At 35.8% G+C, this 25714-nt stretch overlaps 1 protein-coding gene across 1 annotated transcript in view; it reads left to right on the top strand.

Moving 5' to 3' along the window:
- NCAM2 (neural cell adhesion molecule 2) overlaps positions 1 to 25714 on the top strand; it is a 332637-nt gene that overhangs the window by 230390 nt on the left and 76533 nt on the right. Inside the window, exons 10-11 of the mRNA XM_069785318.1 lie at positions 12296 to 12483; positions 14076 to 14172. Of these exons, the coding sequence (XP_069641419.1) occupies positions 12296 to 12483; positions 14076 to 14172 (285 nt within the window). The remainder of the gene's footprint in view (positions 1 to 12295; positions 12484 to 14075; positions 14173 to 25714) is intronic.

Here is a 25714-nt window from a genome sequence, read left to right as displayed (position 1 = left end):
CCATTCATATTCTGATTAACAAGTCAAATAAGTTTTTTCCTTGCCTTGGAAATAACTTTGCACTGGTATATGAACTGCAAGCATAGCTTATTTGTCTTGCCCAGGAAAGAAAACACTTGTCTAATGGTAAAGACTTCGTTCTGTAAAACAGTGCCCCCAGGAGGAAGTGTCTTATTTCCAGCCTCATCTGCCACCAGTCTAGTCTCTGTCATAAACTTCTGTAATGAAACAGTCTCTTCAAAGGATCTATCAGTACCTCATTACCACCATTTCCATACAATGCTGTGTTGTCCTTAAGTGCTAACAGTCCTTTTCTCAACTGCAAATAAGCTCTTTTATGAAGCAGGTGTCATCCTTCATTCCAGTTACTTCACTTTGTAAGCTGCAGGCTAGAGACTTTCAGCAAAAGGTACAGGTTCAAAAATTAAAGAACAAATTTGTATTCTTGTAGCAAAATGGGAAAACTGGCGGAAGTGTTATGAGATTCTGTGAACTCAGTATTGAATAAATGATTTGACTCTCCTTGTATTATTTTCCAAGTCATATTTTTTCACGATGTTAATTATAATTTCAAATGTTGCTATCAGGTTTTTTACATATTTTTGTCAAACATTCATTTACCAAATTATATAAAACCCTTAAATTTTTTTTTAATACTCATTTCAATTATTTTGATTTTTTTTCACTTCAAAACCAGTTTTGGGAAGAATTTTTTCAGGTATGGCTGGCTCTTTGCATAATCACTAGTGAGCCATTTTAGTAGAATTTTTATTATTTTTAATAATATTCTAGTATAAACCTCAATAACTATTTTTAAATTAAAATATAAATAAATAAGCAAGACTTAATTGTTTATATTGTTCCATAGTTCCTAGATAGGACTAATAAATGCACCTATGTCATTCTGTAAGTTAATAACAAAACTACAGCAGTTTTCTTTATATGTTTTAATGCATTTGACAGTTTGTATAGTCAGAAGAGGAGCATGCTCCCATCACATCCTTAAACATCAGTGCAATTAAACAGGCCTAATGGAGACACAGAGCACTCTGGTGTCCCTGTCTCATCCTTTTACTTACTGACCCCTATCAGAGACTGACAGTGGGATTGCACAGAGGTTCTGTACTTTATCCTTGTTCTCTGTTAGGGTTGCTCTTGACGATAAGAACTGTTCTTCGGGACAAGAAGAGATTATCAGGTTTGATACCAACTGAGCACAGTTAACCCTGCCTTTTATCTGAAGTAAATGCTAGGCAGACATGAATTGTAGGGAACCTAGAGGCATTTATAAGGATTTCCTCCTACAAAGTAATTTTTGTGTTTAGTTATATTTAGTTTTCCTTATATTAAGTATGAAAAATAAATCAAAATGACATGAAAAGAAAAATACCATTATAAATATTATTTACTAATGGATTTCATTAACTGCAAAATTTGATTATATGTATGAAGCCTAGTGTGTATTGGATAATAATAATAATAATAGAAGTAACTGATTGGAAAGTTCCTGTGTGGTGGCATACATGTTGTATATTAGGTATTGGGTATTAAGATGTGTCTATAGTGATTATCTATATATTTATCATAGAGAAATGGCCATTTTTTTTAATGAAAACTGTGATAGAAATAGGTAAAAAATAGATAAGCAGGAGATACTCTAAGACGAGGTTTTCAGAAGGGCCTGAGGAAGTTAAATGTATAAATCCCAGTGAATTACAACTCGATTTGTACATATAATCCTATCAGGTGCTTTTCAAAGTTAAGTTTTCCTATGCAGATGTTTATATTTCTGTATGGTATTTTTTGTCTTTTTAGCTGAGACATAATTACTCTGAAAAATATGTGCTAGGGCTATAAAGGAATCTTAAAAAGCATAATACAGACCTTACTAAAAGAAGAAAAATTCTGATGAGAAAACACATTATTTCTTGGGTTCCACAAATTATTCACTGCAATGATAGCATTAGAGAATGAAAAATCATAATCTTGACATGTTCGATATGCTGGATCATCTTTCTTCGTAGTATTGTTAGTTAGGACGCACTGATGGCATTACTATGTTGGAAAGGATTTAAACAAGCCAGTAATGATCAGCAGTCTATGATCTTTAAAAGTGGCTCTCTACTTGCCCTTACAGTTTTCTGTTCATTCTGTTCAAACTGTCATTAACACAGTCAGAAGTATTCACAGCATTTAATTGCTTACTCCTAGGTTCACACATTGTGCAAGATGCTGGTCTTTCTGATTACTCTCTATCACCAAACAGAAATTCCTTTGGAGAATAGTCCCATTACTGGAGAAAATGTATTAAGCCATGTTCTTTCGAAAAGTCTCTGGTTTTTCCATATACTACCCAGGAAGCGTCCTAACTTACAGTCTTTTGTAGCTGCAATTACCAGTTTTTCACATCACTCTATTACAGTTAAAATTCCCCAATTTCAATATTAATACTGGAGTTGTTAGATACGCTGGATGGTCCAAAAATGCCTACTTCCTCACTGTACACAAAGACTCAAGTTTTGTGATGTAATCAACTATAACAAACATAATACCTTCAGTAATATGGTACATTTTTGTATGAGATCGGCCATGTGAGTGGTTGACAAATATGATTTCTTAGAAAGTAATTTCTAAAAAAACCCCCCATTTAAATCATTTTAAGTGTCTTCCAAAAACAATAAGTTTTTCTTACTACTGGTTTTCCTCCAAACCTGAATTTTGTAGTTATATTCCACATTAGTTAAATACCAACACTTAGTACTACCAAAAAAAATTGTGTAACATGTTCAATATAGTCTTTACCTGTAAAGAAACCTGTGCAGTTTTTATTATACGGCTGTATTGCTTATCGAAACATTCTTTTTTCCTTTTTTTTTTTTTCCCCACCACAAATTTGAAATCAGCCTCATTACTATTACAATATTGAACTTTGTTTCCCAAGTCGATTAGTCTTTTGGCTTTTCACTTTCTTTTATGTAAGCTGTATTGCACTGCGGTTAATGCAGATTCTTTGGATCAATGCTATTTCATTTTATAACTTTGCAAAAACATACAGCATTACTTAAAAGCAGGTTGAACAAATTGAGCTACAAATTCTATTTACCTTCAAGCAAGCAGGGCTTTGAATTGGTGAAAATAATACTACTGTGTGCAGGATGTCACAAATGTTGTGACAAATGTCACATGTTTCTGCTACCTACTGCTATCATAAATTATAATAAATGCAGACAGTTCATACTTTGGATTTGGTTTCTGTTAAAAGAAGTAAGTGTAGCAACATCCCATCACTACTCACAGAATCACAGAATGGTTGATATTGGAAGGGACCACCTCTTGTCCTGTCACTGGACACCACTGAAAAGAGCTTGGCTCCATCTTCTTTATATCCTCCCTTCAGTTATTCATCATGAGGGCCAAGCCCTATCTTGTTATCACAGCCAGAAAACAAAACTGATAAAAGCAATCATATGGCCTAACAAAGACACAAATGACAGGAAAAGCAATCAAGAGAAACAAAATGTTGAAATATTCTGGAAAATTTTGCATCTTTGCTATTAAAATACTATTGGCTTTAGTTACATATCTTCCTGTCAAATTTATAGCTTAGAATGAGAAAGCAAAGATGGAAAGTGTCAATCTTTACCATCATGAAATACACGTCAAATTGATGTGACTTTGGAGCTCATGAATGTCACTTGTAAGATTTAAAATTTTTGTTCTTTGACTACCTTGTGCACTTGCATAGAAGCAAATTTGGTATGCCATTGCAGTGGCTTAAAGGGGATAAGAATGTTGAATCTGAGCAAAAGATGAGGTTTATCACGTAAAGTCACTTTGCAGAAACTATTTCACCAAAACTCCCTGTACTGAAGCAGAGATGAATGCATCTGTTGTCTTTTTCTGATGTTACAAAAGTAAGTGTGGCAAAGTGGCTAAAATTGTACTTTATTCATCTGTAGAGTAAATATACCTATTCCTTAGCCCAAAAGGGTGTAAAAATATTTTAGAACAGGAATTCCATCTTAAAAACTTTTGGCCTATATGTCTTAATGACTTGTTAAAATGTGATTTTCATGTTAGGAATTTCTCTAAATTTTTACCTAATAGAGCTCTCTACTGCATGGGGTTTTTGACCTTGCAATGAGCTTGATGTCATTTTAAGTAGATTTTTAATAACATGTTGGCTATTTTTCTTTTAATAGAAGAACACAATTTTGAATGAATAAAATATTTTAGGTTTTATTCTGTTTCTCTTCTAATAATATACTCATTCTATTATTAGGTATATATGCCTCAGCATCTTTTCAAATTACTGACATAATTTTTCACATAAACAACTGTGAAAAGTAAAGGTAAAAAAAAAAAAGCAAGAAAGAATTTTCTGATGCTTCCTTGAAGATGGTTCTACTTCATGAGTCAGTCTTACAGACTAAACATGTTAAATGTTTGCATTGATAATTAATGCATAAATTTTAAACTGGTTTTCATACGTCCAAAATTCAACAGTTTTGCAAGTCATTTCATACTATGTTAAGTGTAATTTATATTTTGCAATGATGACCTGTGAATGAAAAAAGGCAACATGGCCTTTGTCCTTCCCTATACCTCCAAGATAGATCCAGCAGAGCAGAAGCAACGCATCTGAGAATTATGAAGAAAATAATCAGGTGGTATGATAAGTGTGATGTTGAAACTTTGAAACTTGAACAAAATGAAATACCTTAAATTGACACTTGTAACCTCAACATTTTTTTCTCAGTTAACTTCCCTTAACTGCAAAATACTTGTCATTAATTGAAGTTGGTATCTTTAAATAGTCTTCAGTTATGTTGGAGCATCCTGAAGCTGCTAGGTCAGCACATGCTTGAAAGAGAGACCTCCAGTATTGTTTACAGTAAACCTGAGACATGTAGCTTTGGTTGCAGCATCTGAGGCCAGGTCCCACTGCACCACAAAGCCTGCCTCTGAGCTGCTGTTGTCAGATGCACTGGGAGCAGCACAGGGCTAATGTAAAGAGGAAAATACTGCATGAGTTTGAGCACACTGTACTGGAGGTCTGGGGGATATAAAGTATAGGTTCAGGGGGACCACATGTTTTAAATGGATTTGGGTATGCAAGGTATTTTCAGCAGTGCTCTTTGTGTTTTTTAGTCTGTTCCTTAAAGTCTCTTAGAGATTTTTTGTTGTTGTTTTCTGGACAGCATTGTGCGTAAAAATTAACTAAGGAAATAATGAGGATGAGAGTCCTTGCTCCATACAGGAACAACAATTATGATTTGGGAATATAGGAGACAGATAGATAGGTTAGGAGGCATGTTGTGGAGGTGAGAATGACAGGTAGGAAAATACAGAAGGTAAAGATATGAAGCTGGATTTTGTTCTGAAAATGTGACAAGTAGGACAGGAAGAGAAATGGGGGTTAGAATCCTGGTTTGAGAAAGGCATTGTAGTTTTCATTTTTGGCTATAAGAGAATTATGTAATCTAATATATGATGTCAGAAGTCTAGCCATCCTAAATTACTCCAGTAATTCTGTCCTGGAATACATATAACAATTGAAATTTTGACACAAATTGGTGCCATCCAAAAATAATGTGTCAGTAATTGACAATACCTGATCATTTTATTACTAAAATAAAAATTGCTGCTGTTGTGAGAGATCTTCCTGTTCTAGTTCTGATGGCCGGTGTTCTTGGTGATTTACTGACTTAAAAAATGACTGATAAATACATGCGGACAGTTTCTTTTAAATATCACTATTGATATACTTAGCTTATTTTACCTAGCTATGATTTCTTTATAATTTCTTCTCCTATTTTACACAGGTTTAGATCATTTTAGACAGGTTTATAAGTTCACAACAGATATTTCTATGAAACTAAAATTTCTTGGGTTTTTTGTTCGTTTTGTTTTGTGGGTTTTGGTTGGGTGGGGTTTTTTGTGTGTTTTTTTTGTTTGTTTGGTTGGGTTTTTTTAAGTGATCAACCAAATACAATTCCTTAATGTCAAGTGGAACTCAAAGAAAAATAGATACATTGAATTTCTGTGAATCTGGCAGCACCAAGCACCAGGACTAGGCATGTATTCATTGCTCATCATTTTTTACTGTTGAAGGTGCCATTATCAACAACATACTTTGCATCTAGAAGAAAGAGACCTTATCTTCATGATAACTAAGTTTAGTCTATGTTTATGGAAGTGAAGAAATTAGTGTGGTGTTTGGATATTAAAAATAATATCATAGTCAAGGCTATCAGGGAATAGTACTGCTTGCCAGTAAAAGGAGGCTCTTACTCTTGCATAAACTGTCTAATTTGTAGATAGTCTATGATACTATCGAATAATAATGTTTTAATGTAATGCATTTTGAGAGGAACCAAGAGAATGGGGAGGGGGAAAGGAAACATTACTGAGAGTGGCGTTTCCTGTCACTTGCTGTAAAAGAAACATGTACCTCTGCAAAAATGATGAGCTGGATTCTGAAAAAAACCTCTGGTTTTAGCTAATAATCATGGTAATTTAAAACCTAGTATATGATAAATTTCATTTGCTTTTCTATTTGGAAACTTCACATGCAGATCTTGCACATTTTTCTTTGCAGCCACATGATCATGATAGTAGCAGTAAAATCGTAAAAGTTGGTAACCCTGAAGCTTTGTAGATCCTGTCTTCCTTTCAAGGACGGTTATCTATTAAAATCTAATCACCTGGCCTCATTTGTTAAGTCTTTCTAATATTATTTCTTTTTACAAGGAATATGTGACAATTATTGTACCTGTCTGGGAGGTTGTTCTACTTTATCGAAAAGGAAAAGCTATTCATTCCAAAATATTGACTATTGCGAAACAGGTATGAAGGAGAAAATACAAGAGAAAGATAGATGGCTGTTAACCAAATTGTGGCAGAATTACAAAAAAATTAAGGTACTTTTACAGGAGTGGTGGCAAGGAAATTACTGGATTTTCTAGAGGATGTGGTTTATTAAAGTCCTTGATGATGGGAAACCTATGTCAGTATTAACCATCTAAGAGGGAGGCTTCCAGTAATATACTACACAAAATGTTGCGGTGTCTTAGACCTGACAATCTGTCATGTATTTTCATTGTATGATCCAGGAAAACAAATTATTTGAGGAACAAATGTCCAAGAGTTTGAAAACCTTAAATTAAGAAGTGCAAATCTGATTCTGTACCCTAGTTTGCTATTATAGTTGTCTGGAACACGTCCTGAATGAGGTCATTTGCCGTATCCGATTTTGTGTATAATGCTGAACATACTCCAGAGCTGGATTTTTGAAGTCGTTAATTGAATTACCTTCTGGATGAGACAGATGATGTATTAGCCTGTTCTTGAAATCACTGTTCTCAGATATTATACCTAAAAAGGATATCTAAATGGCTAGAGACAGTTTTCAGGTCAGAGTTTGCTTCTTTTACTTAGTTGTCTTATGCAGGTTATCCAGAACCACTTCTCCTAATTGGAATGCTGACCTGTCAATTTCTTTCTTGTTTGGGAAAATGAACAGCTTGAGTTTAACTTATGTTAGTGACATAATATTAACTAGTCTAAAATGGCATTCTAAAGTTATAATTGCTTATAGAATCCTACTCTCATAGAATAGTTTTGTTTAATTTTTTACCTTTGTGATATAGTCTTTGTTCCTTCGAGGCATCTTTTTCATTTGGTTTGCCTCATCTGTCCAAAATAATGCTCCATCTTTCACCATTCAAGCTTATAACACTACTTACGAACTTTATCGTATCCTGGGATGCATCACCAGCAGGTTGAGGGAGGTAACAAAACTGGTGAGGGGCCTGGAGCACAAGTCTTATCAGGAGCAGCTGAGGGAACTGGGGCTGTTTAGTCTGGAGAGAAGGAGGCTGAGCGGAGACCTTATTTCTCTCTACAACTACCTGAAAGGAGGCTGTAGCAAGGTGGGTGTTGGTCTCTTTTCCCAGGTAACAAGCAATAGGATGAGAGGAAATGGCCTCAGGTAGTGCCAGGGGAGGTTTAGATTGGATATTAGGAAAAATTTCTTTACTGAAGGGGTTGTCAGACATTGGAACAGGCTGCCCAGGGAAGTGGTGGTGTCAACATCCCTGGAAGTATTCAAAAAGTGTGTAGACAAGGCACTTGAGGACATGGTTTAGCGGGCATAGTTGACGGTTGGACTCAATGATCTTAAAGGTCTTTTCCAATCAAAATGTTTCTATGATTCTAGGTGATTCTGCCCCTCTGCTCAGCTTTTGTGAGCTGTGTCCAGCTCTGGGGTCCCCAGCACAAGAAAGACATGGACCTGTTAGAGTAGGTCCAGAGGAGGGCCACAAAAATGATCAGAGGGTCGAACACCTGTCCTAAGAAGAAAGGCTGAGACAGTTGGGATTCTTCGGCCTGGAGAAGAGAAGGCCCCAGGGAGACTTTATTGCAGCCTTTCAATATGTCAAGGAGGCTTATAAGATGGGAGAGAGACTTTTTACCAGGGCCTGTGGTGATAGGGCAAGGGGCAATGTTTTTAAACTAAAAGAAGGTCATTTCTGATTAGATATAAGGAAGAAGTTCTTCACTGTGAGGGTGGTGAGGCACTGGGATGTGTTGCCCAGACAGGTTGCAGATGCCCCATCCCTGGAAGTGTTCAAGGCCAGGTTGAACGGGTTTTGAGCAACCTGGTCTGGTGGAAAGTGTCCCTGCCTTTGGCAGGGGGGTTGGAACTAGATGATCTTTAAGGTCCCTTCCAACCCAAACCATTCTATGATTCTATGATTTATTGTGTGCCTATACTAACTAATATGAACAGTAGTGTTTGTACTTATTCTGAAGTTTGGTTTTTTTTTTTTTCAGTAGAGTGCCATAAGTTTCAGATGTAATAAATATCATCAGGGTTGCCTTTTTTAAAATGAAGTGTATTCAAGCTCCTATTTAGCTACTTAGAAATCCAGTATGTTGTCTTAACTGGTAGTACTTTACGTACAAAAGCTTAAAAAGAACAGTTCATTTACACTTTGAATTGATTTTTTTGTGAGGTGATAATTAATACTGAGTTACACAGAAGCTAAACAGAGCATGTTTTTATTTCTGAATGGTTTTAACTTTCTCACAAAGCATTGAAGCTTTTTTCTTTTTATATAGTACATATATTGTATTTAAGTATCCTTAACGTATGTTAACATATGAGAAGGTCCATCTTCTCATTTTGACTTGGTTATACTTCATTTCCACTTGATAGAATTTCTTGATAAATGTTCTGTTTATTAACTTAATTTATTTCTTAGTTATTCTAGAAAACTGGAGGGATCAGATTTTGTAGACATATAAAATAGTCAACCTTATGTTTTCAAAGCCTTGGCTCTAGGGTTTGCTATTTTTTGATGGTTTATTTCATATTAAACATATTGTGTGTTTGTGTTTGATAAATACTAATTCTGTAACCATTTAAGCATAATATAATACAGTTAGTGATGAATAGCATGCAAGAAAAAAAACAAAATATCTTTATAAACCAGTTATTCCCTTCCAACTCATTTTTTTTTATTTTCTAAGAAACATAAAATATCTTTTATTTGTACTGTAAAAAATGATTTCCAGAGTTATTTTCTTTGTGTGAAACATCACTCCAGGTTTCTTAATCTATTCCTGACTAGGAATCAAAAATCATCTGTCTGTCTTAAGACAGTTTGTCTGAATCAAGCCATTAGTATAGTCCTCTTCGTTTTGCTATATTGGAACTTTCAGCTGCTGGGGAAATGGCTGCCAAGCCTTTTTACCCAGACTTTCTGAGAAGGGAAATGTGAAACTCTTTTTGTTTAGGAATGCTTTACATTTGCGAGTTGTTGATTTGGGGATATATATTTATTTGATGGACTTTTACTCCCATTTCTGTTTTATGATGTTATAACTGTCTGTTAGTATCTGTAGTCATGTATAGATGTCAGTCCATAACTCACCTATTCTTTTAAATTATAAATAATCAGATACTACAGGCATCCAAATCTAGCTGTAGAAGAGGCAGCAGTCTGAACTGAAAGTGCCTTTTCTCCTAAATGCTTGTACCTGCAATAGAAAAGTGTATGCTACTTCTTCATTTGTAAGACTTTTTAAATAGGATATGAGTTTGCCACATGTGTATTTAAATCAACAGAAAGCATCAAACCACATGATGTTACCTAGGGAGGAAAGTTAGTCAGGTTTAGACAGAACATCTTTCTATCTTCCACGTTCATTAATGTTCATTAATGCAGTGAACTTATTCTGAGAAATTGTGCATTGGAAGAGAGTGCTTATCTAAAATTTGTTGTGAAGTAACCACATTTTGTGCCTCATGAACACTCTGATGAGATTTCTGATCCATATTTTGAACACATTAGGTGCAAAGACTGTCTGCCGGGCAGAAGTCAGTTTGTGCCATTTTCCTTCAAGTGGCTCCCACCACTAACTTCATTTCCAGAGGAGAAGCCAAGGCTCTGACTCTTGATATTCTGAGATTCTTGACCATACTTAACCATAAACCAGGCATATGCAGTTTGCTTTTTTCTTCATAGAGGTCCACTAGTGTAAGGTGTCACATCCTGAAGACTCTTTGATAGTCCATTCTTTGCATTAAGATGTTCAGATGATGAAATATATTTTTTTAAAGGTCTGTGGAAATCAAGAAGCAATAGAATTACTTATTAAAAGATTTGGAAAGGAAAGATGAGCTCCTGTATCTGGTAAATAAATTCATAGGAAGACATACTTTACATATTTAGATGAAATCACTTGCTTTCCTACAAAAATAAGGGCTGAATAGTTATTTAAAAAAATGCTGCTGGCGTTGAGCAATGTAGCAGCCTTGATCTGTGCTTTAAAACTTCTATTGATAACAGTTCTTTTTTGTCAAAGCCTGTATGCATGTATGCAGCAGCAGCATAGTGTCACCAAAAAGTTATGCTTTTTGACAAAAGTGAACACAGAAAGAAGTTGAAAATGTGTACTTCAGAAACAACGAAGTAGTTTTAAACCATTCCTGAAGCTAAATCTTACTACTTAGTTAAATGTGCTCAGTTCTGGTCTCTGATAGACCTATTAGCAATTTTCTAGCCTAAAGTTAAGCTGTTCGTGAGAAGACTAGAATAGAATTTCCAGAGATACATCTAGAAATGTTTAGGAGCTATTTATCAAAAAAACCCCAAACATAAATATATTTTAAATATGAAAAAGAGATACCATGACACTAGCTGTAATTGATAATTCTCTTTTGGAATTAAAGTGCTAGAGAGTTTCCTTGACTTTCAGTAATGTAAATAATATTTTCTTGATACTCTTAAAATACAAGAGTGGGATTAAAAAAAAATTATTATTTACAAATAAATATTTGATAGACAAAAAATACGGTTTACCCAACACATAAGTAGAAGAGCAGGGAAGGAGCTACTGCCTCTTATTTTCTTGCAATCATTAAACTGTTCCTGCTATCCAGAGAAATAGTGAGTAGAATAGAAAATTCTTGTCACTACTGGCATTGTGATCTGGAAATCATAGATAGTTCGCAAACCAGCAGTTTCCTTTGTGTCAGACTCACTGTTTGGCTATATGTTTAATGTAGCCATTTATAGGCAGGTTTGTAAGGAAGATGCACCATCTTTTTGCTTGTCTGTAGCTTGATGATTTCATAAGGAACTGGTATAAAGTTTATCCTAAATAGTGTATTGATAAACACAGTATTTTTTCTGAAGTAGGTAGAATAACATTACAACATAATTATTCTTTTATTATTATTTTCTTCTAGGTTTATTCACACAACTAAATAGCTCTGTCTAGAAAGATTTCATAAAGTATAAGATAGTTCCAGTGAGAAATGGGTGAAGCTCTTACACATCTATGGAAATTTGGAGACTGAATGTAATTTCTCCATAGCAAAAGAAGACACTATAAAATCAGCAAATGAGCAGGTTATATATATAAGTTTTATAGGTCACCCCCCTTTTTCATACAAGGATCTGGCTGAAGAGTTTCTCATCTTCAGGAAGAAATGTTCTTTGTCATTTCTGAGATAATGGCGCCTGATGTTGCCTAATGCTAAATACAATTAGCAGGTATTCTATTCCTGAGAATTTCAGATGAAACCGTTTCAGGAGAGGAGAAAGCTACCAAAATAAAAGCTCAAGAAACTGAAGGCTGAATACTGATATTTTCATCTTCCGTTATAAATTGATACAGCAATCAATTGAAATTTCTATGTGAACATGAATGCTTGGATAGCAGTATATGGCTTGTTTTACTAAAACAGTTAATATATTTGTGTGTTACTTCCTTTCTCCAGATGCTCCAATGTTTGTGTCAAATCAAACCATGTATTACTCTTGGGAAGGCAATCCCATCAATATAAGCTGTGAAGTGTTAGCAAATCCATCTGCCTCAGTTCAGTGGAGAAGAGGAAAATTAGTTTTACCGGTAAAAAATACAACACATCTGAAGACCTACAGTGCAGGGAGAAAGCTGATTCTAGAGGTAAGGCTTAAAATAGAAAACAATGTGGTGACATTAATTTCTTCCTCAGCTTGGTACCATTGCAAGTACTATAGAGTGCATTTAAGGATAAGACTTACAATTTCATAACTAAAGCTCTTTTAAAAAAACCCAACTATTTATGAACTGATTTCTCTCCAGATTTCTTGTGAGCAGTGGGAACATAAACCTTATTTGTATGACTTGTGCTCAGTTTTTCATCTGCAGTGAACAAAAATGTAACTTGTGTTTCTTGCAAGTAAATAAATACATAAATAAATATAAAACTAACCCATCAGGTTAACACTAAAAATGAAAGTGACTACCTGGTAGGTGCTTGGTATATACAAAACGATTTGTGCGGTTTCAGTCAAGAACAAAGCAGAAGGGTAAAGTGATAATAAACTGCAATTTACTTTGATAACAACTGTGTCCTTACGGAGGCAGTGGTAAAATAAGAACTGAACTTCCTTCTGTTATCTAAAAGGTACATGTGAGAACAAAACCTGAGAAAGGCAGAGGACAAAGAGTGGACCTTAATTATGCGTTTACTTTATTAACTTGACTAAACAGTGAATGACTCAGCAATAGTGTATAGCAAATCATGGTCCTTAATTAATCATTTCACAACAAAGTGTAAGCAGTGTCTGCAGCCCTGGTCTCACCTGTTACAGGGATGACATACTGTCTTCCTCCACATGTGTGAAAAATTTAATTTTCTCCATTTCTATCTAGTACCACTCTTATGTCTCAGCATAAGCTTCTCAGTTGCCATAGGAAAAAAGGTTGAGAAGCTATAGAGCTAATCACAGTGGGGGACCTACTTCAGATCCCAAAAAAGAGGTGTACAGTCCACTGAAAAAAACTATGTTTTTTTTCTTAAAGTCCAAACAAGTAACCTCATTTCTTGTAGTAGAAGATATATATTTAAAGAGACTTACTCTTGTTTGGAGGTCATATTTAGGGTTGTTCTTTTAAGTAAAGCTTAACAACTCAAAATATGCTTTATAGTCTGTGGTTCTCTAAGTGCTCTTCCATTCTACTGTCACCCAAACAGCGGGTCAAGCAACCTGAATTCCAACAAGGCCTTAGCTCCCTGTGGTATCTATTATCTGTTCTGTCTTAAATCCTTATTCACCTGAATTTACAATTGAGTTACATCCCTTACATCATATTTCCCCCCTGAATGTCTGGTGTATTGCAAATCCTGAAACAAGAAAAAGTAAAATATTATTTTTGCATCATCTATAGGAATCAGCATTTTCAGACCTTTCATTGCTTATTTCAGTCAAAATAACAGTTTGTGCAAACAACATTGGTGAAAAAAATGTGAACTTTATTAGATTTTTTTCTTGTTTAAGAGTGAAATTGTAAACATGAATTATTTTCCATTATTTCATTTCCTCATTTGAATTTGAGAAGGGGAAGACAAAAAAAGGGTGTATTTAGATCTGTATTTGGAGAACATACTGGATAGGCTGAAGTAAGAATGCATTTGCATATTGGTTAAGGAGACTGTATTTGCATTTCTGATTTTTTTAAAGAACTTTCATCATTGATTAGAAAATAATATTTACAAACTATTCATTTTAAAGATTGGTCCCACATCTGACAGTGATTTTGGACGGTATAATTGTACAGCCACAAACAGAATAGGAACGAGATATCAGGAGTATACACTTGGTCAAGCTGGTAAGTTAAAAAGTTGATTCCTTTTTGTTAAATATATTTTCTATTTTAATCAAAATTAAGTTCAGACACACTTTTCTCTGTTAATTTTACTCCAATGGAATGTTTGCAATTGATTTTAATTCTCTGAAAGTTGAGTTGCAATATAAAGTAAAATAAACCAGTTCCCTCAGAATATGAATCTTTGGATTTAATTTTAAGGCTTTCTGAAATTTGAAAAAATGAAATTAGTCTAACTTCTTTTCCTTTGTCCTTACTACATCCTACATTTATAACAGTGTGTTTTCATTATTTCAGTAGACAGACATATGATTTGCAGGTGGTAAAAATAAGAAAGAATTAGGAAAGTCTTTCTTTCCTTTTTTCTCCCTGGTATTTTCTTGATAAGCCAAGGATGACAAAAGGCTGAAATACTTCAGCAAAGAATTTCTATCTTCATTTGCACTTTCAGTTATTTAAAAACAGAATTTTACCCAGAGAGCTGGATGGAGTTAATTTAAGCTCTGAGGTGTTCTACAACCAATTGTTACAGAACTTCTGAATATTTTTAGGTCTGTCTATTGTTGTTTAGGCAAATACAAAAATATGACTGTATGTTTGTTCTTTGGCAGAAATAACTATTAACTGAGAGTAAATGAGAGTTTCTTAGGATTTCTTTCAATTACATTTTCTTGTGGAATGGGCTAACGCTTGTTCAGCAAGCTTTGAGGTCTCTCAACATTTGGATCTACATACTTAGATGATGCAAATTGTTCGAGCTTTAATGACATCTATGGAGTTATAAAGCAATTTACAGTACCAAAGGTACAGCCATACTGAAAGCTATACAAGCCTTACGATGCATTGTTATGGACTGTTTTCATCATGTAACTTTCAGGTCATACCATACTGCCAGGCTGGCTGATACATATTGAAAGGGACAGGTAGAAATAAGGTCTTGTATAATTTTTATTTTTCTTTAAAGTAGGACTTGTCTATTTTTTATGATCTTGAATGTTTCAGCTGTAACTTTTGGTTATATTTTTTTGTTTTTTTAATAAGTGAATAAACTCTTTGAAGCCTTATTAGAAGGACTTTTGGAGGTGCATTGCTGAAACGTGCACATCCAGTCATAGGGAGGCTCTCTCACCTGGCCTGGTGTTTTAATTTGTATAGTTTTGCTCAATAGTGTAATTAGTTTCTTTTGGTGTCTCAGGAGTTATAAAAAACAGCTGTTTATTAAAAAATTTCTCAGAAGTTGTGCACAGCATTGAAAGTTTTTCCCATTACCTCTGAAGGATAGATTACTAGCACACACTTTTACTGTGAATACTATACTAATTTTTTTGTCTTTGAACAGTTGTCAAAAGAGATGAGCTTCCTAAAATAGGAAAATGTGGGTTTTTATTGAGAAACCAGCAGATTTCTATGTGACACAATTTTACATCATCCAGAAGATCCATTCCCCTTCATTTTACAACTTTTTGGGTGTATTAGCTGTGTTGCCAATCTGATCTTCCTTTGATAACTACATGCTATCATTCTTTACAATACATTCTTTACTTTCCACCTTACAAAACTCACCTCTTTTTGAGGACTCACACAATCTAATTCATACCTAAAATAATTTTATTTTTTGTGAAAAGAAATTCCAGACAAGAACAGTTTGTGGAATCTTCAGTCATGTTCATGACCATTTACCTGGTTGATCCCATATATTTCAATGGAATTGAACAACTGAGTTTCTGTAACAGGACTAAAATTATGAGTGTAGCAGCTCATCAGTGCTACCTGTGGCATTAAATATGAAAAAAAAATGCTCCCTGTGATGTTCAAAATTGAGGTAGTAATAAAAAAGCTCTAAACTTTAAGGAGGAACACAATTAATTTCTATACCAATTATTCTGTCTCTAATTAAGAAATCTCAAAACTTGTAGGAAGTTAGCATTGATTTTAATAGGTTTGAATAACTGTATCTATTATGTGTATATTACTTTTGCCATCATTTAATTAAGGAAGTAGATTTAGCCCTCTAAAAAGCTCAGGACTTGACTTTCTAAATATTCATGACTGGCATAGGATTTGCAGAGTTACATTAAATTCATCAAACAAAAGGACTGCATGTAACCCTCTGATTTTAGTCAGTTACATCCATTTCTCTTCAGCAGCATTCTTTCTCTTTGGGGCAACACGTGCATCTGTTGATTCAACAGCAGCACTGGTTCTGCCTGGCCTGCTGGGCTAGGTGCTACACTTGTCTCTGGAGTATCATCTCTAAGATTTGTTACATGTGAGGATTCACTGGAAGGGAAAAGCAGTAGAAGTATAATGTGAAAGCTGCTAGAATAATTTCTCAATTTCTCTCAAAAACAGAAGACTTGCCACTAGAATTCTTTCTTAAAGCCATGAACATAAATGATAAGAAAGGGAAGGAAAAATCCCACTTGCATCCTTCTGGTTTCTTACCTCTCAGGACAGGAAAAGATGAGAAAATAGAACAATTATGCCAATGACAACAGAGGAACTCAGATTGTGATTATTGCTGTGCACTGTTTTTTCATAAAGATGAATACACATATGAGAACAATTAAATAATTTTAATACAAAGTAATACTAATTATTAATTGAAAAAGAACATGGTATTTTGATTATACATTGTATTTCAGCAAATTCTCATGAGAGCCCCTAGAAATGCAAGTGAGAGCAAATAACTCCATACAAGCTATAATCCTGTTTTGGCATTTTAATATGACTATATCAGAGATATTACTGATGCCAGTTTTTTCAAACAGCTTACTATTTTCTATTTTTGCAACAGTTTGCTTAACATTTTTCAGTCAATTCTTCAGAAATATTGATGAACACTTAAAAAACTTAAGTATTGGAGGTATAAACATAAAAAGGTAAATCAGGGTATATTTAGTGAATATGTCATAAATAAAGAATTATGGGAAGTTATTAGTAAAGCATGAGCTATATATGGACATTCTACATAATGATATGAAATGGAGAAAATAGAACAAACTCAAATTTTGTAGTAATAATAATGAACAGGTATCCTTAACATAAGCCATTTGTAGTGTAGTATTTACATGTGCCTGGAAACACTGGGTTTGGGGGGTGTCAGGGCTCCATTATGCTAGGCACTACTTGCAATAGTGTAATGCATAATATTCAGTATCCTGAAGGATTGATAATTTTAGCATTTGCATTTAAATAGACTTTTTTTGGGGGGAAAAAAAGCCACAAATAACAAGTGTAGTTCACTGTTAAAAGTTTTGCACTTAAACTAGCATCAGCTGGAAACGAAAAACAACCAGGGAGATGGAGGATAAAACTATCATAATAATTACAGGTATAAAATGTCAAATGGAGCTTTCTTCCGAGTTTTACCATCTCTGTTGCTTTACTTTGGTAGATTAGGAAGCCCTAATGATCGATACTTTCCATATTAAAGCGTATAAATTTTTTTCATGCATTTCAATACAGCCTGGATTTCTTTCTGGCTTTGTAAATACTAATGCTGGGGTGTAGCATATTTTCACAATGGCTCTGTCAGGCAAAAATAAATACTATTTCTGGCTGGGAGACAGTATTAAGCAAACGCTGCTGCTAGGGTAAATTTTACAAATCATGATCATTTTACTGAATAATTTTCTCTTAAAATTCTGCAGGAATGACTTGTTGCTTCATGTTTTGTTCCATCTTTCTGCCTTGCTGTTTTTCAGCAGAATCAAACTACCTTTTTTTTTAATTTTACAGCTAGTTAAAACATGATCATACTGTCACAATGCCATTATCTTTATTTCTGTTGACCTTCTTAAGAAATTAGATTTACTGATGGTAGAAAAAGATTTCTTTCAGAATTTAGATGCAATTTGCAACCATACCATTTTGTAAGACAGGAAAACTATGCCTGTTCACTCAAATTATACAGAACTACTGAATCAGCCTGAATTCCAGACACTTTCATTTAAACCTTTCAAAACAGTTGAAGAACTGCAGCCTATTTAAGGTTTGACACTGAAAGGTGCTGGCTGTTACTGGTAAATGCTGAGAAACTTCACTGCTTTTTGAAAGCATATTCAGATGTGCTCACCACCTGACTTGTGGTGATCAATTTTTAAAAATACCGCATGGTTGACATCCTCCTTTTTCATTGCTTAAGCATTTAAATTGCTGTGTGAGTAACATGTACAATGCAAAAAAACCCCCAGTCTTTTTTGTATCTTGCCACTGCAAATTAATTACTTCATGTCACAGCCACAACTTTTATTTTAGAAGTCTACCTATACTCTGTTTTTTTCTCTATGACAGGCTTAGGCTTTGGTAAGCCATATGAGCTTGGCAGATTGTCCCAATGGCTTTCAGAGCCTGAGGTAAGCACAGATATTCCTAGATTTGCCGAGATCTAGTTCAGTCATAGTTTATGTGAAATATCAGTATACAGGGAGGTGGTATGAACTAACAAAGCATTTTTCCTTTTTGTTGAGATCTCAGTGTAATTATTTTAAACGTTTTTGTATAGATAAATAGAAAATCATATGGCCATTGGTCGTCTAGGACTATGTTGTTAGAATAGATAATTTATTATCTTAAAATGGTAAATGTTAAGGTTGTGACACAGAGAGTTAAACTGGATTTTTCAAATACATTTCTTTCTTTAAATATTAATGTGTATTTTGCACATAGCAGTGTACAGCTGGTCTGAATCCAGAGCCCCTAAAAAGTAAATCATGATTCACCTCTAAGACTCTCATGGCTTTACTCATCCTAGACATCCCTTTCCCTTCCTTTCTTCTATTCTGGGATGGCAAAAAAGTTAAAAGTCCAGATAAATAGTCTGATTCACCTTTTTGCCTCAGTCTTTCTTACAGCCTTGGCACCTAGAAGGATACTTTCATTTTTGGTGAAATTTGAGATTCTGATCTCATCACATCATGCCTGGAACTACAGCTCAGCACAGAGACTTACAGTGACTAAGTGTTAACAGGATCAACTGCTGGCAGAAACCATTCCAATAGGCAGTGTACATAGTTTACAAATTAGCTACATCATACAACTCTGATGATGAATTTCAAACGTGTCTTGGCAAATCGTCCCTATTATGTGTTTTGCACAGTATACTGTAGAACATCAAGGATTTTACAGCGTTTAGAGGTGGTGACATTTAAGAATACTTAAAGAGATGGGAGATGCTATGTTTCCTTTCTAAAGCAAAATTACAGCGAATTAAAAAGCAAAATTAAAATACATCCTATGATGTCATTAGATATTGAGAATTCCCATGCCACTTTATTTAATTAAATGTATTTTAAGCATCCCGTATACACAGGAAGTCAGTGAAGAGGGAGAATAATGACATCAAAAGCAAATGAAACAAATTGAGCTTCACAGAAATTACATCTTGTAACCTGTTTTATGAAATCAGGCCATGCTCAAAATATGATAAGGTTGATAGATAACTGACAAGGACTACAACATCAAATTTAATGGTTTGGTGCTGGCACTTTGGTGCTGGTTAATGGATGTTGTTGCTTTTTTCTCCAAATACTTGTGTTTTCACACAGGCAAAATAAAATCAAAGAAATAGGACTTAATTTTCCCTGGAGAAAAATATAATAAAAAAGAGAATAAAATTCTGTTCCAAGACAGTTTTATGGGATCTTATTGATTTATTTTTTTAGGATTGTTAGATTACTTTTCTGTATAACTTTTCCCTTCCTGCTACCAAAATCCCATTTACCTCCACAAAAATATGGGCAGATCTAAAACATAGTTCTCTGTCCTAAAACTTGCCATGCACCTCATTAGCAGCATCAGCTAAAAGATTTTTACTAAAAAAAAACAAACAGCAACAAAGTTTCAATAAGCATATGTGTGAAACTATCAACAAGGCAAAAGAGTTCTGCTTTGTGTGCATGTATCTTATTTTCATTCATTATTTATGTATTTATATGCTAGCTGTGCTCCTGTTTCCTAATTAATTCCTTATTTTTCCAGACCTCCCACTGATTTAATAAGGTATCTATTGCAGTTTTCCCCAAGCAAGGACATCAAGGCAAGACTGAGCCTAACCTATAGATTTAATATTGACATTTTTCTCCATTCTAAGGATCATAGAATCATTTAGGTTGGAAAAGACCTTTAAGATCATCGAATACAACTGTAATGCAACACCACCATGCCCACTAGACCATGTCCTGAAGTGCCTTGTCTACATGTTTTTTGAACACCTCCAGGGATGGTGACACCACCACTTCCCTGGGCAGCCTGTTCCAATACCTGACAACCCCTTCAGTAAAGAAATTTTTCCTAATATCCAATCTAAACCTCCCCTGGCACTACCTGAGGCAATTTCCTCTCATCCTATTGCTTGTTACCTGGGAAAAGAGACCAGCACCCACCTCGCTACAACCCCCTTTCAGTAGTTGTAGGGAGCGATAAGGTCTCCCCTCAGCCTCCTCTTCTCCACACTAAACAGCCCCAGTTCCCTCAGCTGCTCCTGATAAGACTTGTGCTCCAGGCCCCTCACCATCTTTGTTGCCCTTCTCTGGACATGCTCCAGCACCTCAATGTCTTTCCTGTAGTGAGGGGCCCAAAACTGAACACATTACTCAAGGTGCAGCCTCACCAGTGCCGAGTACAGGGGAACAATCACCTCCCTGCTCCTGCTGGTCACACTATTTCTGATGCAGGCCAGGATGCCATTGGCCTTCTTGTCCACCTGGGCACACTGCTGGCTCATATTCAGTTGGCTGTCAACCAGCATGTTCAGGTCTTTTTCTGCAGGGCAGCTTTCCAGCCACTCTTCCCCAAGCCTGTAGTGCTGCATGGGGTTGTTGTGACCCAAGTGCAGGATGCAGCACTTGGCCTTGTTAAACCTCATACAATTGGCCTTAGCCCATCGATCCAGCCTGTCCAGATCCTTCTATAGAGCCTTGCTACCCTCCAGCAGATCGACCCTCCCTCCCAACTTGGTGTCATCCACAAACTTGCTGAGCGTGCACTCGATCCCCTCATCCAGATCATTGATAAAGACATTAAAGAGAACTGGCCCCAAAACTGAGCCCTGGGGAACACCACTTGTGACCGGCCACCAACTGGATTTAACTCCATTCACCACAACCCTCTGGGCTTGTCCATCCAGCCAGTTATTTTACCCAGCAAAGAGTACACTTGTCTAAGCCATGAGAAGCCAGCTTCTCAAGGAGTGTGCCATGAGAGACAGTGTCAAAGGCCTTGCTGAAGTCCAGGTAGACAACATCCACAGCCTTTTCCTTCATCCACTAGGTGGGTCACCTGGTCATAGAAGCTTGGTCAAGCAGGACCTGACTTTCATAAACCCATGCTGGCTGGGCCTGATCCCCTGGTTGTGCTGCACGTGCCATGTGAGCGCTCTCAAGATGAACCGCTCCATAATCTTCCCCAGTACTGAGGTCAAGCTGACAGGCCTATAGTTCCCCAGATCCTCCCTCCGACCCTTCTTGTAAATGGGCATCACATTGGCAAGCCTCCAGTCTTCTGGGACCTCCCCTGTTGACCAGGACTGCTGATAAATGATAGAGAGTGACTTGGCAAGCTCCTCCGCCAGTTCCCTCAGTACTCTTGGATGGATCTCATCTGGTCCCATAGACTTGTGAGTGTCCAGGTGGCGCAGATGTACCAGCATGAACTATTTCATGGAGATCTTTGACTCTAAAGTCTTCTCCCCAGCCCCATCTCTTTCCCTGCCATGGTCCTGATACCACTTACGTTCAGCATTTAGACATAGTTACTTTCAGTGAATATATATGCCACATATTCAGAGGCAAGAAAGCTGCAGAACTGCACTAAGAACATACTGACAGGAGACAAGAGCTAACTGGACAATAAATCTCTGACCCCACTTCCTACTCTGACACCATTACTTCCTTATCTTCATTTACACCAGGACTGCTAAATTCTCAGAAGGAAAATTATTCTCTTCCATAAAACTATCAAAAAAATAGCTTGAAAAGAAAATCCCCAGTGATAAATGGTTGTCATTTATTGAACGGGTTGGGTAATAATAGTCCTGGTTTTGGCTGGGATAGAGTTAATTTTCTTTCTAGTAGCTGGTATAGTGTTATGTTTTGGGTTCAGTATGAGAAGAATGTTGATAACACACTGATGTTTTCAGTTGTTGCTAAGTAGTGTTCATGCTAAGTCAAGGATTTTTCAGCTTCTCATGCCCAGCCAGCAAGAAGGCTGGAGGTGCACAAGAAGTTGGGAGGGGGCACAACCAGGACAGCTGACTCAAACTGGTCAAAGGGGTATTCCATACCATGTGACATCACGCCCAGTATATAAACTGTGGGGGGAGCTGGCCCAGGGGGGTGCAGATCACTGCTTGGGAACTAACTGGGCATTGGTCGACAAGTGCTGAGCAATTGCATTGTGCATCACTTGTTTTATTCCAATCCTTTTACTGTTGTTATTATTATTATTATTATTATTGTAATTTTATTATTATTACTGCTATCATTATTATTTTCTTCCTTTCTGTCCTATTAAACTGTTCTTATATCCAGCTACAAGCCTTACCTTTTTTTCCTGATTCTCTCCCCCATCCCACTGGGTTAGGGGGAAGTGAGTGAACAGCTGTGTGGTGCTTAGTTGCTGGCTGGGGTTAAACCACGACAACTTGGGGTTTTTTAATGACTTGTTTTAATTTAAAGGCTGAACTTTTGGTAAACTATCACTTGTATAGACAGCAGTATAACAATAACAAAAACAGCAGTGGAACGTCTAAGAAAGTATACCAGAACCTGTGCTATCACTAAGTGATCTTTAGATCATAGAAGAGAAATCCCACACTTTTTCTACTATATAGTCCACCAACTTATATCAGTAACAGTATATGAAAGAGTAATCACTGCCCATAGCTAAAGTCCTCTGAGATTCATTTGGTTGGTTGGATCTAAAAGCAAAAAGAACAAGAAGCATCCACAGTTCTATCCTTCCAGACGCAGACTTCAGAGTTCACAACTTTGCAAATTATTCTTCACTCCTGCTAAACATTGAGCCAAAAGCCTTGCAATTGTAACATGAAAATTATGGCAATGCTCCAAATAATTTCAGCTGACAGGGGACAGCTCAAATGCTAGGATGTTTAGCTAGATCAGGACCAGAGGGCTGTTTACCTTGCATGATCAAATTCATCCTCATTAGAGAACTACAGAATTAGATTCAGCTCATTATGCTGCTAATGATCATCTTTGGGGAAAAAGTTATAGATTTGCCTAGTCTGAAAGAGATAGTAGGTATTTTATTCTATCTTAATGGAATTGCTAGTATTCGTTTGTGATTTTGACTAGGAATGTGTCTCCTGTTGTACTTTCTTCAGGTGATTCACTCTTTTCTTAAGAACTGATGTAGTTCAACTCTGAAAACTGCATAAAAGTCACCTACACATGTGGGTTGCTTGGACTGTGGAATGCATATTTAAAATAGTATTGTGGATGTAAGTCACACTTAAATGAGTTTTAAACATGTTGCATTGTGCTAGTTGTGCAAAATATTTTACTGGGTTTTCACAGGAGCTTCATTTTATTCTTATTACCAAATGGAATCATATCTTCATTTGGCAGAAATTATACTTGAATTTGCAGTAGAGAACATAAGGTTCTTCCTGAAGGATTTCTTCTTCCCTATGCCATGTTTATTGTAGTTAATCATATACAGGCATAAACACAGAAGGAAAAGATATCTGCTTAACATTTTGAAAGTCAAGAACAGAGTGGATATGTAAATAACACACTTTTGTTTCATAGCATGGACCAAATAATTGTTTTGATCCAGACTGAAGTAACAGTGAATTGCCTTACAGAAAGAGCATACAAAAGCTAACATAAAAACAGCCTGATTGATTGAAATTAAATATTCATTCAACCTTAAACAATGTTTTGTTTGTTTCATTTTGAACTCTTTTAACAATAGAAAAGGAATAAAAGTGTTTAGAAACCATTTGTAATATTGTAGCTATCCACAGCAGCTTTGAGCTTGCAATTAAATCCAAAGACCATTCGTCTTCAGTACTGCAGAGCTATATTCATCTTCCCAAGTGATTGGTATCCACATCACTCACATGGTGCTGTGCTGCTTTACTTTGGCTATCCTGGATTGTTTTGCTGGCATTCTTATGTTGTATTTTTCCCACCCCTTTCAGAACAGTCATTTGAGCTAGGGAGGGAAGGAATCAGTAGACAGAATGGTGCTTGAGGTACTGTCACTATCAGGGAAAAAAAATAAAATGCTGCTCTCAGCTGTAATGAGAATCTGGAGGAGAAGGGTCACAAGCTGGTTCTAATTCTCAACCTCCTCTGATTTTGGGATCAATGCTTACTTTGCAAGCAACTTATATATCTAATTCTTCCATGTGATCACAGAAAGAAATCTGTATTGTTTTTCAAACATGTTTTCTTTTTTCTAAAAAATCCCAGCTTTTTGGTCAATTTAGAAAAAGATTCAAACACCAGGTCTGTGTTCTCCTGGATGCATAGCATACTGGTTATATTTGGTCACATTCTGTCTGACCATGAATCTTGTATTCCATTCTGCAGAGTAATACAGCTTCGCTAAGAAGGGTGAAAACTTCCTGCAACATCCTATATCCTGATGAAATTAATGTTTCCTGGAATAAGAAAGGATTTGAGGGTTTGAATCCCTCAAGCTGAGATTTGCATTCTACTCAAATCTTTAACGTCATGGATTCATATAGTTGTGTCTCTAAGTAAAAGATATTAAAATTGTTCCTCCATGTAAATAAATCTATGCTGGTTTTAACCCAATGAGCACCAAGCATTGGAGGTTTCAGGAGTCCTATATTCAGAAATGCTAACTCTAAGAATTTACAGAAGTATGATACTAGCATTAAGACACTCAACTCTGACAACTGTTAGAGAATTTTTCTGAAAAATTTAGGTGCCTGATAATTAAAAAGTTATACAAATCATCCCCTTTAGAGCAGCTTTGGCAGGTGTTGCTTTCCTGAGAATTCGTGGCTGAGTATGTCCTTAAACCCATTATTTAATATTTTATAGACATTTTTGGCTCATTTTCATTCAAGTACCAATATTGGGTGAAGCTCAGATTGACTTTCTTTTTGTTACCAACTGTCTGACAGCCCTTGAATAAAGACTACATTTTATGTAAATGGTTCTGTACTCACTAACCAAATGATAGGCTTTGGCTCAAATTCTTGCATGTCCTTATAAAAATATCTTTCATATCATGGAGACAAAAGCAATGTCAAATCTGTAAGCAGGTATGCAAATAATTGTTGGATGTATCAGAAGAGAAATTCTTAATGTGTTTCAAATTGCTGTCCACAGAACTAAAATTCTTCCTAGTATTCTCAATACAGGGTTTTTTTGTAATTATAACACTTTAAAATGTAGGACAATTAGAAAATCATAGAATCATAGAATTGTTTGGGTTGGAAAAGACCTTTAAGGTCATCGAGTCCAACCGTCAATGCAACACCACCATGCCCACTAAAGCATGTCCTGAAAACTTAATCTTTTGTCTTCTATGTGTTAGTTTG

The sequence above is a fragment of the Haliaeetus albicilla genome, chromosome 6 (assembly GCF_947461875.1).
Source record: "Haliaeetus albicilla chromosome 6, bHalAlb1.1, whole genome shotgun sequence".
NCBI lineage: Eukaryota > Metazoa > Chordata > Aves > Accipitriformes > Accipitridae > Haliaeetus > Haliaeetus albicilla.
This window is presented reverse-complemented; position numbering and strand designations above follow the sequence as displayed.